The sequence below is a fragment of the Nothobranchius furzeri genome, chromosome 4 (assembly GCF_043380555.1).
Source record: "Nothobranchius furzeri strain GRZ-AD chromosome 4, NfurGRZ-RIMD1, whole genome shotgun sequence".
NCBI classification, from domain to species: Eukaryota; Metazoa; Chordata; class Actinopteri; order Cyprinodontiformes; family Nothobranchiidae; genus Nothobranchius; species Nothobranchius furzeri.
In genome coordinates, this window is record NC_091744.1 from 12,484,793 (window position 1) to 12,500,780 (window position 15,988).

The window sequence follows — 15,988 nt, forward strand, 5'->3', positions numbered from 1 at the left end:
GACTCATAGAATCTGGGGTTACAATACGTAACCAACGTTTTTCATCTGATGATATTAGAACATGTCAGTGATGTCTGAGGAGCTTTTACAAACACTGTATAACTAATACTCCTGGAGAGGGTATGAATTACAGAGGCTTCTGGGGAGCCCAGTTATTGGGGGGGGGGGGGTGTCATTTTGCCTTGGCCCCCAAAATGTCTTGAAACAGCCCTGGGTGTGTGACTGAGTTTTGAAGGTGATCTGAGCTGTATCAGATGTATAAATGTGACATGTGTATAACTTATTGCTTTATACAGGTAAAAACGTGTAGTGGAGATAAATCTACCTACATTTTACTTTTTGTTTTGTTTTCTTGTTTTTATTGAACTATTTTCCTGTCCTGTCTGTCTCTCATCTTCCTGCATCTCCTCTAAACTCTCCAGAAAAACTGCTGCCTGGATTCTTACTTTTTCACCTTATCACTGTAAACCCGAATAAGTTGACTGAACTTAAAATTTTTGAGGTAATCAGTTTCCACAAAAGTTTTAAGTAGACAAACCATATGTTTTATGGTTGTACTCAAAATTTGTATTTATTGTTAACTTAAAATTTTCAGATAATATTCTATATTTAAATAATTAAGATAAACTTAAAACTTATATATTTTAATTTTAACATTTTTGTGTTACTTGTAGTTAAATTATTTGATGCAACAGAATGTAATTATATTACAACCTAAACTCAAGTAATATGATTATTAACTAATTAAATTACCTTTCTTTTTTAATTGTGTGTGGACCACTCAAAAAAAGTATATGGCGATTCACTTAACATTTTGTTTATTAACATTTTTATGGACTTGTGAAAAACATCACATAAATGTTTTTTTTTATAAAACCATCAACATGGAACCACTGACATGGACTGGAGCACAAGTGAGCGTACAAAATGCTGCTAATAACATTTAATAACATTTTTATAAAATCATAAAAGAACATCAGTCCTAAAAGTCATCTTTCTTCTAATATATAAAAATGAAAAACAAAAGGTCAAACACAAAAGAGATTTTTTTAAATAAACAAAAATTAAATAAAATAAATATTTTTTAACAGGTTCAAATAATGTTTATCGGCACCCAAATAACCTTGTATAAAAAAATGAGGTAAACTGATGGGAATTACATCCACCCAAAGCCTGTAGAAAACTTAAAAGTGCTTTAAATAAAATACTTCAAAGAAGGTGCTCAGTAACAGTGTGCCTGTCCTAACAACCAGTTGCCTTGCATATCTTTCATAACTACTTACTCTGTAACAAATCATTTCTAAGAGCATGAAGGCTGGGTTTCAGTGGTTTGCCATCATCAAGCCCCATGAAGACTTTCTGGACAAAGGTGAATGTGTGAACTAGTTTCCTGGGGTAGTCCAAATGCAGAGCATAGATCAAGCCAAACAATAAGGCATATGCATCAGCAAATCTGGCAATATCACGGATCACCAAGTCGCCTTCCACCACAACAGCCATGCTTGAAGGACTGAAATGGACTGGACTGGTCTCAGCAGAGCCGTCAGCAACCACTGTGAGAAGGGCAACTGGAGTGTCAGTCAGGTTCGTCTCATCCAGCGTGCCCGCCTGGAATAAACACAGTATCAATAAGTAAGGTTGACTTGAAGGGCCGTGACAAGCATTATTTGTAATCTAGCAAAATGTTCTGCAGTCTTGTGGGTAACACGTTAGTGACACATCAAGAGTCCTCTATTTACTATTCTTTTAGAAAATGTGTAAATTAATTAATTAGATTTGTGTGTTTATAGCAACTAGGGTTGGGTATCGAGCGGGAGACGAAGGCGGGCAAAACAGGAAAGGAATCTAGTAGCGGACGGACATTGTTCCGGGTCTTCGGTAATTGGCGGAGATGTTAGTGAAGGCGGAGAAGAGGGCGAACTAGAGGAAAAACAGGCAGATTCCTCCTCTATTTACAAACTCCTGGGGATGCAACAAGTGGGCATGGTGCGTCGACTACTGGATCTGACGTCAACGAATTTTTAGAATCAAGCCGTCGACGTCATCAACGCTTTGCTACAAATCTACCAACAGGTATGGTTTTGTTGGTGCGTTAACGCAAAACTGCAGTAAAACATAAGTCGGAGAAACAGGATGCCAACTCATCACATGAAAAAGAGAACATCAAAAAGAATGTGAGAAAGAAACAAAACGAAGACACAGGAGAGCAACAAAACAGGAAGCAGAAAGTTTGTGCCCCTGCCCCGCGAAATAGGAAAATGAGCGCCGACCAGAATTAACGAGTAGCGTTTAGACTACCGCGTTCTTGCTTCAAATTTAAGGAAGTACCTGGCTGATGCAGAGTTGATGAACTTTTCATGGACAAGTGTTTAAAATATAAATATATGAAAACACATCATGACATGAGAATAATACTTGTAAAACAACGTGTTTTAGCTCTGCTTGTCAGCTACAGAAGAACATTTATAAACATAAGACGTACAGTCGCCATCTTAAAAAAACGGGGCGACGGAATTCTGGTGTAATATGCATGTTCACTACAGTGGACGGTACCGCGGTATGCGTGCGTCTTCCATGGTGAAATATCCATCAGAAGAACGCATCACATTTGTCCCTGTCCTCGTCTTGAATTAAATAAACGTTAATTTTACCAGGTAAAAACACATTCGCTGTAAACCTGAGGGTTGCTAGTCCGTTTGATTGATAGCTGTAGTTCATCTCCGTCCTCAGTCTCAATCAACGTTATTTGAAAAAAAAAATAAAGAAATGAGTTGACTTTACATCCTTCTGTTAGTGCAGCTGGCCACGTAGCAAGTTGTTACCATTTTACTGTGAAACCAAGTAAATAAAAGCGATAAAGGGCTACAACGGGCTTGTTTTGACTAGCTTCACTGGAATTTTGACGTGTAAACGGTCTTTTTGCCGACCATCATGGAGAACGGGGCAGTCTCGTGCAAAGGGTCAATAGCGAAATCAGGGTTTCTGTGTGTGCGCAATCTATTTGGGTTTGCCTCCTCCCACCCCCACTTGTGACACACACACCCTAATTTGAACCCAGGTTTGATCCCCCCCAACACACAAGTCTAATGCAATGTTTGTTAAAGCAATTGTGAAGCTGCTTTGTAATAAAACCATATAAAATAATCCATGGTATGTTATCTCACTGGTAGAATTTAAGTAATGCAAGAGACACTTACATCACATGTCTTAAAGAATTCTGGGTCTTCCTCCCGCAGGTATACTGGAAGGGCACGTAGCACTGCAGTCCGTTTCACATCGACATCAGGTGCTTCCTATAAAGGGAAAAGAAAATAAGAGTTAATTTAACACTAAGTTTACAGGTGTCATTGCCTGGGAATAATACATGTTTATGACACATTAGGCTCTGCATAATTTTGGAGACATTTATTTTGAGACACAACCTGTCTCTCATGACAAAGAGCTTGTTTCTTACTCATTTGACAAAAATCCTAAACATTTTTTTTCAGGGTTATCTAGACTAACACTTTTGTTTTTGCTCCCATTTTTTAGGCCTGTTGGATATACTGCCAAGTTCTCTGAAACGCCTTTAAAGACGGCTTATGGTAGAGAGATGAACATTCCTTTCATGGGCAACAGCTCTGGTAGACATTCCTGCAGTCAGCATGCCAATTGCACGCTCCCTCAAAGGTTGCAACATCTGTGGCATTGTGCTGTTTGATCAAACTGCACATTTTAGGGTGGCCTTTTATTGTGGGCAGTCTAAGGCACACCTGTACATTATTCATGCTGTCTAATCAGCCCCCTGATATGCCACACCTGTGAGGTGGGATGGTTTATCTTGGTAAAGGATAAGTGCTCACTAACACACATGTAGACAGATTTCAGAACAGTATTTGAAAGTCATGGGTGTTTTGTGAATGTGGACAAAGTTTCAGATGTTTGAGTTCAGCTCATGAATAATGGGAGCAAAAACAAAAGTGTTGCATTTATATTTGTCTTTGGTGTATATAGAAAACAGATGTTCCCAGCAATTAACAGTAGCCCATAGGCAGTCTAAAAACAAGCAAAATTGAGTGATTAACATAGAAACTTTTTACATTTGTGGTAGCAATTTTATCTTTATCAATATTCACCTGATGATCATAATGATTCAGAATGTTTCGCAGAGCCTCCGATATCTTGCCAGTGCATGTGGCCTTCTGTCTGTATAGAGCCATAAGTCGTGGTGTGTGTCTGTCAAGTTCAGCATAGAACTGTTTCTGCAGGTTGATGTTTGTGACTCGGTGGAACTCCGCACAAACCTAAAAATACAGGAACATGAAAACATCCAATATAAAGCAAAATTACTGGCCAAATTGAGAAATCTTATATTTAAAGAGGGATTTCCAAATTTGTGCCCAGTTTTATCTTAATGCTGTCATTTTAACATTTGTTTTTCAATTTGAACTTAACCTTTCCAACACAACTGTATCACAAATCTGAAATAAATTTTTTGGCATCATGAGCCTAATGAATGTAAGAAAACTTCTCTTTAATTCAAGAGAACATCAGTTCCTACATTATAGACTCAGCAAGTTTTATCTGTGGTTGCCTGTCTACTTAAAGCCGGGCATACACTGTGCGACTTTTTCACTTTTTTGAGCTGATTTTCCACTCGTGCGACAATCCACAAGATCGGGGCGAGTTTTGCGCCGAGTGTCGTGTAGTATACAGGGGGTTACAAGAGGCAATTAACACCACATGACCAGCTATCGAGAGCTCGCACAAACTTCTGGCGTGTTTAATATTTTGCTCGTCCCTCGTGAGGGTATCGCACTTTTGAAGCGGCGCTGCGAGCAGCTGCGACGCAAAAAGTATCAGAACCGCTCACGACGCATACGCAATCCTGCATCAACACCGCTCGCCCGCTATTTCCCTAATAACACACTTTGTTCATTTTAATTTCTACACGTTTTTTACTCACAAAGACTGTCAAGAAAGAGTGTTTGTCGTGTTCATGTCAAATTAAACTGATCACAAAACACAGATTTACTTTCTTTATTTCATTTTACTCATCCAGCCCCCATAAATCCCTGTGTGTCCTGCAGCACTCCCGAAGGACAACAGGCAAAACAAGACAAAAAAGTCTCACGTGTTGAGTAAAAACTGCTATTTTTAGCATATTTTAGGGCCGACGTGTTGCTACCAGACGTGCAGTGTGAGCAGTCAGATCGCATCCAAGAACTGGGTCGTGCAGTGTGAGCACATGACTCGTGAGATCTGCCCTGCGAGGAAGTCGTACAGTTTGAGCTGAAGCTGAGTGCTACGAGTGAAAAAGTGGCACAGTGTACGCCCGGCTTAACTCATTCACTGTCATTGATGACTAAAGTCGTCATTTTAGATCCCACCGTTCACTGCCAATGAAGACTTAAGTCGCCATTTGAATGTTTTTACTGTGTGGGCATTGGAATGAGCCCCCGCATCGTGACTGAACCTCTCACCTCTAAAGCCGATCTTCATCCGCATATATCACACATGACGTGATCAGGAAGTAGAAAATCCATGTGTTAGATCGTTTTGGGTGGCTGCTGTAAAAAAACTGTGAGGTGCGAACCGGAAAAGCTTCTGCCGATCACAATTCAACAACGGATTATGAAAGAACGGATAATGCTCGAAATGCGCAGATTCTTCATGCTTTAAGGTGAGTCTCCACTTTGTTTTGGTTGTTTTGGCGTCAACATCCTAGCACACAACGTTCTGTGACTCTTAAAAAAACTATAAAATTGGTGAGAAACACTGGCAGCGAAAGGGATTTACCGATCAGGAAACGGCTGGCAGCGAATGAGTTAATGTTGAAGCACCACAACTAATAGGGTGCTTAGTTGTAGCGCTTTAAGATATTTTTTCTACCTATTTGAACAATGTTTATAAGAAGTACTTTGTTTAACATGTTAAATAAATAAATCTGAATCTGAAGATCTGCTGAACTTGCATTGTTTCAAGTTAAATTGAATAAGAAAAAAAAATCAGTGCAACACCAACCTGTGAGTGAAATCGCAGAGCTGGCCATTTCTCTAAGAAGTCCTTCACCGTTGGGTTTTCTTGAACGATCTCATGGCGACGCAGTGCAAAGGTTGTTTGCATCAGTTTTTCAATCATTACTTTGTTGGGCTCGGTCTTCTCAACCTCATTTTTTATCTGGACTCTCAATTCCTCCAGACTGGCCTTATCTTCTCCTCTTGGAAAGTTTGGGAGGTAGTTTACCTCAGCTTTTCGTGCTCTTTTTATGTTGGAGTGGGGATACTCTCCTTCTGGGTTGTTGATACTCCTTCTACCAGCATTCACGGACACCTCCGCGCATCCGGCTCTGGCTAGCTTGGTGCGGTAATTTCCCATCTTAAATTTTAAACTGGTCTTCCAACCATAACTTCCAGGCTCATTAAGACATGGATGAGTGGTAACAAGAGCTTTTGCTGCCAAACACACATCTCTGTCACTCGGATAGGCTTTGAAGGTGTGCATCACTGAAGCCATGGTCTCCAAGATGTTGTGCTTTTGGGCTCGTGTCAATTTCAGTTGCTTTCCAGACATCTCGTAGGCTTTATTTCCCTTCTCAAGGACATGTTCGACTTCGTAAGAAAAGGTAGGTACTGGGAAAGTGTCAGGCCAACACTTCAGATGCTGAGCTAAAGGCACATGAGGAAGGATGTCTGTGTCAGAACTTGCACAAGAACTGGCATCACTTTCGGATCGCACTATTTTTAATGTGCTCTTCTCTAGTAGCTCTTGAATATCATGTAGACAGGTAAGTTGCCCATCAAAGTCAGGGTCTTCGTATTGTAAGGTAAACTCAAAGTCCAGCCTTGGGTTGAGCTTCTCCCGGAGTATGGTGATTAGTTCTTCCACTGACTCAGGCCGCTTAGTTAGAGAAACCTTCACAACAACATCTGTAGTGCTGTAAACTCTCAGCAGGAATTTCTGAGATGCTGCCATCATCCTGTGTATAAAGCAAGGAATGGAGATGATTAAAAAATACTACAATGGTCTCAACACATATAAAAACAATGAACATCATACCATTAACCTTTTTTATGAGTCATTTTATGGCAGAGTGGTACTCAGAATTGGCATCTGAGTACCAAGCAATAGCCCAAAAGATTTACTGTCACAAGTGGAGCAGTACCTCTTGTGGTAATGCATACACATAGCCTTTACAAGGTCTGATAATTGTATACTCAGCAATCATTACAGCTGTCAAAAATGGGGGGTCAAATATACTATAGTCTTGTTTTCCAATTTTAATTTAAAAAGTACACTGTAAATTTCATAACAAAATAAACTTACTATTTATGCTGGTTACTTTGGGTGCATTCTAGCATTTTATGGCCAATCTTTCAACAGTCCAGAACAAAGGTAAGTATTTTACATGTTACATAGTCACAGGCATAGGCGTCAGTTTAACCGGGGACACCGGGGACATGTCCCCGGCAAAATTTGTAATTGGCAGCTGTGTCCCCCCCACTTTCAAAAAAGCCTGCTGATGAGGATTTTTGTTTTACCAGCTCAGATCTTATACCAGGGGTCGGCAACCTGTTCCCATCAAAGAGCCATTATTACCCATTTCCCACAGTAAAGAAAACACCGCAGCAGTCGCATCGTTGTGGGCAGGGCCTACCCTCAGACAGCAGAGAGCTGCTCACAACCAGGTGACAGCAGCCGGTACCATGGGCGTCGCACCCGTGGGGGATTCAACACCCACACTTTTCCAGCTGTTTTGCTCACCTCCACACCAGTCTGGTTTCTTTATGTCACACTCACTCTGTTTGCCTCATCTCCTTCTTCACCTCCGCTTCTGACAGCCGATGTCGGGTTTCCAGGAGAGCAGGAGAGGGAGGGACGGAAGAGCTCGACTGAATTCATAATTTTACATCTTGACATTAGCTGTACAAAGTCTGAGTTTGATAAAGTGAAGAACAACAATTTGCAGAGGTTTATAACTGGCGCGGTGCCAGGTTTTCATTTTTGGGTGGGCCACGGTAATTCTGGACCTTAATAAGCAGTGACTTAGTGAAGCAGGCAGGTCGCGCTAGGAAATTTAGTTTAAAAAGACGTCATAAATGTGTTCCCCCGTCCTTTTTATTTATAAAATATGAAGTAAAAACTCCCAATTTAATTTTCATTCATTTGTCATTAATATTTAGTCTACACCCGTGCGTTAAGTGGACCAACTTTCAGTAAACGCAAAGCATCCAGCCCATCTCTCCAAATGCGTAAAATGTGCATCAGCCGTTAGGCGTGCCGCGCGCACCATCAGCTACGCTAGCCCAGACAAGAGCAGAGCAAATAGAGAAAGAATAGAGGATAATTGTGTCTGGATGTGGATGGAGATTACATTTTACAGCAGCCTAATCATCATTTAAATACGTAAACCATCACCTGTCTTCTAGTCCATGCTATCAGCATTGTTTTAATTGGTGTGTGTGTGTGTGTGTTCCACTTCAAACACTGGTCTAACCAACCAGACCTGCGTGTCCAGTAACATATTAATGTTACAATTAAACAGTTTCACTTCATGTAGGCTAGGAACGTTTCACCTGCCGTGGCCCGACCGCTTCTGCTCCACATGAACTTTGTGCGTGATCAAATGTCTCTACAGGAGCTTTCTGAGCTGAAGAGGCGACTGGATGTGTCATGCGTCTCCATATTGGAGACAGGAACAAGCGCTGTTCAGCCAAACTTTCATAATTTCATAAAAATAACATTTTCCAAGTGACACATCCCTCAGAGACCGGGTTTCCTCTTCAGTGGGAGGAAATCAACGAACATCCTTGAGTTTATCCGTCAAAATAAAAGTCAAATGGAAATATCTGTAACCTGTCATTTAACTGTTTTGCCTTCCTGTGAAGATTGTTGCAAAGAGAAACAACTAAACTTGATTAACCCCAGAGCCATGCGCACTGCGCTGTATGTCATGACTGTAAATGAGGGGGAAACGATTTAATGGGATCCTTTTCTTTTCAACATGGTTTAATGTAAAGTTTCATTCAGTACAAACTTTAGTTACACCAATCTAACGAGACAGAGCCTGGATTTGTATTCTGAACAGTTTAAACATGTTTAAAGCGGAGACATGCGTGACGCATCTAAAATTCGCACCTGCTCCGCTATTATGGAAATTAAAATAACAAGATGAATAGCATGAACTTATTTTAGGCACAGACAACATCCCCCACACTTTTGAAAAGTTTGCAACGCGCCTGGTCGCTCGTGTACGTCAAAGTTATCTTTCGTAAGACGATAATGAATAAAACGATTTATATAAAGTGGATCCAGAAGTTGTAGCCCGTCTCTGCCTACAATATTTAGATATTTTTCACCCTGTTGGTGGTTTTACTGAGCAGGTGCCACTTTTGTCACGCGATTCTTTTTAAAACATGTTTAGACTGTTCAGAATACAAATCCAGGCTCTCAGAACCAGAGCGCATGCGGGAAAGTTCCTCCCACTGAAGCGAGTGTTTTCCAAACCCGGTCACTCAGAGACTTGTCACTTAGAAAATGTTCCCTGATTATGAAACTTTGGCTGAATAGTGCTTGTTCCTGTCTCCAATGTGGCGACACATCCAGGAGCCTGTCTGAGGAGAAGCCCAGAATCTGACATCCTCCAGCTCAGGAAGCGCATATGATTACGCACAAGCGTGACGCGTCAACCCGGTCTCACAGTCAGACCGGGTTGGACCTGTTCAGGTTTACGCAGACAATCTTTACATTTAGAATTGGCATACAGATGTAAAATTAATGCAGTAAAATATAAAGCATTTTATTTAAATATCCATTCATTATTTTAAAAGTACAGAGAGCCGCATCAGATGGATGGAGGAGCCGCTTGCGGCTCCAGATCCGCGGATTGCCGACCCCTGTGCTAGTCTACTTTATTGTCCCCAGCAATTTTTAAACCCCACTCAAGTGTATGGTTATTGTCCCCAGCAATTCTGAAAACAAACTGACGCCCTTGGTCACAGGCCATCATTTAATTTAGTCACGGTAAAAACTAACCCTATTTCAACATCATAATCTACATTTTCTCACCAGGCATACAAACAATACATAAGAATTTACACAGCAATTATTTTACAAAACAGAGACAAACTGCAGGAGAAATATTTGGAAAAACACATCATGTGATATTAAATCAGTGAGATACATCTAAAAGGAAACAGAACTTCTAGTAGCAAACTACTTTTTACAGACTACTGTCTAATGTTGCTCTCTTAACCCCCCCCCCACCACCACCACCACCACGCACACACACATAGCATCTGCATTTTGAAACTTTGGGGTGGAACAAATCTTAAAATATATGTAAATCACATAATGCAAATTCACTTTCAGTGTAGAAGTATAAAACGTTTTGGTGTCAAAAGAAGTTTCCCTTCCACGTAGTATGCAGAAAGGGGTAAGCGGTCATTAAACTCTGACATGCAGTGGATAGCCATACAACTTGGGTAGAGTTCATATGACCTCATATGTTCAGTGTAGTTTGACCTGTGTTCTTTGCAAAGAAATGCAGCATCATTGTTAACAAGGAGGATTTTTTTGATCTCGCTAAACTGTGGCAGTCCCCCATCCTCCCCCACAGACACAAACATTCCAGGGCTGTAAGTTGTGACATCAACAATGATCTTTGATGTGCTGTAAATAATTCTGCTGTCAGTTTTATCCTTTATGTATTCTTGTGCAACTTCAGGAAGATCTGAAACCATGACAGAAGTAACGTGTGTCGTCTGCTGATGCGGCTGAAAAAATGAAGGTGCACTGAGGTAGTAGGCCACCATGTGTTGGTGCCGTGTTGCTAATGTTTTTAACACATTCTTAAAGTTTTGTGTGTCATGTATTACCCTCTTGAAAAAGCGATGCTTACCCTCGAACCTCATTGTCCATAAGTGAACAAGTGGCCCAAAAGCACGTATAAGAGCTGGGTAGTGCTCTATATAATGATGTTTTGGAAGCAGTCTTAACTCAGGAAACATGTCCTGCAGCACTTTTCTGTGGTCATCTATCTTTGATTGCAAATACTGTATGGACTCTTCATCAAATCTTGGGCACAGCATAAGCTCAACAACCTCTTTCAAATCCATTAACACTGTCCAAGCAGCATCTTCCTCAGGGACTACATTACCGTTCATGAATGGCAGTACTCTCAGCAATGTGATATTTTCATGACCATTGCCACCAATGGTCCTCCTTGTAGAGAAGTTCTTTGAGATGGGCTTTGGTTTGTCAACTTTATCGGAGTGTTGGTAAGGAAAGGACAAGATTTTTCTATTCAACTGCTCCAGAGTAAAGTATTTCTGCCGGATCATCTCCTGAATACACACGGCCAACTCCACTGGTACAATTCCCTCAAAAAGGTCATGGAGGACATCAGGAGGGAAGCCTGTGGTTGTATGAAAATACTGCAAACTTTCCGTCAGGATGCAGTTCCGTTGCACACCTGCCTGACTATGACCATCCCCATGTAGAACTTCCTGCACATTTTGGTCATAACTGGCTTTTGTTCTGAGGCTAAACTTGCCATCTCCAACATCATGAGACTGAATTAGGTCTCGTGTTGCATTGCAAAACCTACAAATAAATCCAGTTCTGAAACACTGACTAAACCCAGCCAATGAGTGGGCTGCCAGGTTGTCAGCTACAATGCACATGATAGTCCCTTTAACAGATTTACCGAGGCACTCAATAAATACACCATCTTGCTCAAGAGTTTTTAGATCTTGTAGCAAAGGACCAAATGCTTTTTCATAGCCACACCTGTGGAGATCAGGTACCTTACATAATGCTGCTAGCTGAATGACATGCAGACCTGAACGATATTTACTTGGCAAATCAGCAAACACCCAGCATACTGCACACAGTTTGTGTATTTTCCTTGAAGTGCCCAATGGATTGGCAATTTCAAGGTCTTCAATGTACAGTATCAGTGGCAGTGAAAGCTCTGATGAAGAAAACAACTCATTTCCTTGGAAATATGACCCATCTCTGTGGCTTGTGTAAAGACCCTCATAAGAGATATGTGTTTCCATAATTCTGTTAAGAATGTCTGTATGTTGGAACATTTTTTGGATCATCTCAAATATAGGGACATGAATTGCTGTACAACCAGGCTCCAATACATACTGAACAGGCATTACCACAGGGTAGTTCTTTTCAATAAACGTTTTTCTATGTTTATTTGAACAAAAGTCCTCCCCTTTAGCTGTGGCACAAGCAAAAATATTTGCATTATTTACAGCATTCAGCAAATCATTAAGGATAGCCTTGGAAGGAGTAACCTGATGCCTTTGTAATACATCATGCAGAGTCTTTTTAATGAGAGGCTTTGACAATGAAATGATTTGTGCCAGAGTATCAACTATTTCCTGAGATGCCATTTGAGAAACATGAAGAATACTTTCCATCTTCAGGAACAATGAAGACAAGTTCTTGTGTAACTGCTCTCTTAACTGCCTGGTATCACAAACACTGTCTACCTCAGGAAAAGCCAAGTCATCCAAATGCTCATCATTAACATCCTCAATGGCAAAGTCACTAGTGCTTTCCACTGGCCTGCTGTTTTCGTTTGACACAAGGACATCACAAATATGGGGTGCCATTTGTAAAGTCAAACAGTCATAATCTAACAGCAATATTTTTGGTTATTTAGCATATCATTAATTCACTAACTAAATATTTAATTTACTAATTAAATATTTATTTTGGAACTAAATATTTAATTTGTAAATTAAATATTTATTTTCCGAAATAAATATTTAGATCCCAGCTAAATATTTATTTTGGAGCTAAACATTTAGTTTGCAAAATCAGTATTTGGGAAATAAATATTTAAGTCTGACCCAAAAATATAAACTATAGTGTGGAGCTAAATAACATCATGGAAAAGAAATATTTAGCTGGGATCTAAATATTTCTTTGGAAAATATTTAATTTACAAATTAAATATTTAATTTAAATTTTAAATATTTATTTCCAAAATAAATATTTAATTAGTAAATTAAATATTTAGTTAGTGAATTAAATATTTATTTTACAAACTAAGTATTTAGATCAGACCTAAATATTTAGTTTGCAACATAAATATTTAACTATAAATTAAATATTTAGTGTGCTAACTAAATATTTATTTGGAAACTTTAACATTTATAAATGTATGAATAACATGGTGAAAATATGACTTTGAAAAAGTGAACTCTCAATTTTTTCTCTTATGATATGCTAAATAACCAAAAATATTGCTGTTAGATTATGACTGTTTGACTTTACAAATGGCACCCCATAGAAAAACACTATAGTTTGAAATGAAGTAAGAATGTAAAAACAAAAATAACATTTCTTCCCGCTTTGCTGATTTATTGAATCCTTTTTGTGGGTTTTTTGCTCATGAAAGTTAAGTTATGCTTCACTAGTGACTAACTGCAGTAAATGATGCTTTGCTGCAATTATTGTTAACAATATTAAAGTTAGACGTAATTACCACTTTTATCTGAAGAAGCGCGTCTTTATCCCCGCTCCAGCTGCTGAGATCAAAGTTGACAGAAACGGGGATCCGTGCCTGCAACCCGAGCAATTAATCCGCGTATTTCCAGCAGAACACGTTTGCCGAAAGATTTGTGCGATAATCACACTTTCATTTTCCTCATACTCGACTCACGTGACCAGGCGCAAATGTCACGTAACCAACGCAATTGCGTCATGAATATGCAAATTAGAACGTTGCGACCTCTAGTAACCTCTGAGCAAGCGTCAGCAAGGCAGATCAGAACGCTTCATAGAAGCACGTGATCATAAGCTTTGATACGTCATACAGAGAACATCATTTCTTACTACAAGTCATTGTTGGTCAGAGCACTCGACGCGATTTTAAAATGCAATACGATATAGAAGAATACAACTGGGAGTTGAAAAACAAAATAAGCCAAACTGAGAGAGAAATTCAGAAAGTGAAAGATGAAATTTCAGCATTTAGAGAAAAATCTGCTTTTGAGTATAAAATACGAGAAGCCAAACATGCAGAAAATATGCAACAGAGAGGCTTGAAACATGATGCAGAAATGAAAATCCTCCATCAAAAGATTTCTACTCTAAATAAACTCGTTTTAGAGAATGACAGTCGAATAGCAGCGCTCAGAAAGGAAAATGACAACCTGAGCGTTTACAGAAAATTAAAAGAAAAACGCGATTTTGACACAAATAAGATTGAGCGACCTCCGAACAGACCTGAGACTAATAGAGAAAGGAAGATCAGCCAGTTACATAAAATGAGTCAGCTAGCTTTGAAGGACGCCTCAACACAAAGTAATGAGGTAAAACCGGCTGCATTGGGAAAAGATAATGCTAGATATAATATTTTAATTCAAGAAAAGATGCGTTTTTGTGAAAACATGACAGGGGAACTAAAGAAAACAGACGAGAAATTATTAAAGGTAGATGAAAAAATGGCTGCACTCAGGCACATCAGAAGGCTGCAGTAAAGTGAAGATGATTTGAAACAAGAAAGAGAAGAAGCTTTTGTGTTAAGATCTTTTAATCCAGAGACGAGAAGAATAATGAATTTATTTCCCAGGGAGGTACCGATCTCTCAACCAAAAGAGGCTGATGTAAAGAAAAAAGTTAGAGATCCAATGAGTTGGTTACGGGAATAAGAGGGTTAATCCCACAGTGGGGGTGTCATTTTTAAACACAGATGAGGGGAAAGTGTCGAAGGGGCATGCTAGCTCAGGCAAATAAACACGAGCTAAACTTTCTAGGGTCATGGGTCGGGTTGGGGTTGGGAGAGATAAGGCTGAAAGAGAGATGCTAGATCTTACCTTACTGACTTTGTCTCTGCGACACCAGGTTGGAGTAATAGACAACCCTCGCATCTCTGACTACAGAGTTAACGGATGTCAGAATGTGGACGGGGAGACGTGTTTTCATACACAGGCTGCAAATGCTGTAATTGAGCCTGGGAGTTTACTGCAGGAACTGATCTGGTTCTGAAAGGACAGATGTTGTCCAGAGTGGAGAGGCAATACTCGTTAACCTGAGAGGTTAATGATGATAAAAGATAAATGACCCGCTCTTTCTAACACCAGCTGAAAGCTCATTCACGCAGAGTCTGCCTCTCAGGGGCCACGCCCACAGGGCCAGCCTTTCTGGATGTGGGTGGTGTGTCTCCCCATGAGCCTGGGACAACAGGTCCTTGCAAAGCGGCAGTTGCCATGGGGAACCTCACAGGAGTTGGGAGATTTCCACCAATCAATTTTTCCCCAGCCACTGTGGGATAGTTAGCATGGCTAGTTAGTTAGTTAGTTAGTTAGTTAGTTAGTTAGTTAGTTAGTTAGTTAGTTAGTCAGTTAGTCACTTAGTCACTTAGTTAGTTAGTTAGTTAGTTAGTTAGTTAGTTAGTTAGTTAGTTAGTAATGTGGCTCATAAAGCTGAGTGCACCACCACAAATGTCATCAAAATGACTGACTCAGACAATATCAGCCTCAACCCAAGATGTAGTTAGCTAGTATCCCAGTTAGTTAGTTAGTTAGTTAGTTAGTTAGTTAGTTAAATAGTTAGTTAGTTAGTAATGTGACTCAAACAGCAGCATGCATCCCCACAAGTGTTCCATCAAAATGGCCGGCTCAGCCAACATCAGCCTCAACCCAAGTTAGTGGGATGTGTATCTCCCCATGAGCCTGGGACAACAGGTCCCTGAGGAGCAGCAGTTGCCATGGGGAACCTCACAGGAGTTGGGAGATCTTCACCAACCAATGTTTCCCCGGCCACCGTGGTGCTATTAGGATCATGGACAGGCCCTGCTTCCTCACCCTGGGTAAAGTGGGGGCTATGGGGGCCTCTGGAGGGAACGCATGAAGGAGAGACCTTGGCCACTTGTGCGCAAGAGCGTCCCAACCCCCCACCCACCCCACCCCCCACCCCCCGTGGGGCGCCACGATCCTGCAGGGGGAATTTAAGTGGGCACTGAGAATTCTCTGTTGATGCA

At 40.3% G+C, this 15,988-nt stretch overlaps 1 protein-coding gene across 1 annotated transcript; it reads right to left on the reverse strand.

The window, feature by feature from the left end:
* Positions 1-582: 582 nt before the first annotated feature.
* Positions 583-15,824, reverse strand: LOC129159801 (uncharacterized). Its single transcript, XM_054737004.2, has 5 exons — positions 13,490-15,824; positions 6,004-6,958; positions 4,116-4,283; positions 3,198-3,293; positions 583-1,608 (listed from the first exon to the last, which is right to left on the reverse strand). The coding sequence occupies exons 2-5, from the start codon at positions 6,955-6,957 to the stop codon at positions 1,276-1,278; spliced, it is 1,551 nt and encodes a 516-aa protein (XP_054592979.1). The 5' UTR covers position 6,958; positions 13,490-15,824; the 3' UTR covers positions 583-1,275.
* Positions 15,825-15,988: the final 164 nt, after the last annotated feature.

Excerpts from the sequence above, each read along its gene's own strand:
- LOC129159801 (XM_054737004.2), bottom strand. The coding sequence starts at position 6,957 with ATGATGGCAGCATCTCAGAAATTCCTGCTGAGAGTTTACAGCACTACA. Across the intron at positions 4,284-6,003 it reads CTCTGCGATTTCACTCACAG|GTTTGTGCGGAGTTCCACCG; the intron begins GTTGGTGTTGCA and ends CTGTATTTTTAG. Across the intron at positions 3,294-4,115 it reads TGAATCATTATGATCATCAG|GAAGCACCTGATGTCGATGT; the intron begins GTGAATATTGAT and ends TTCCCTTTATAG.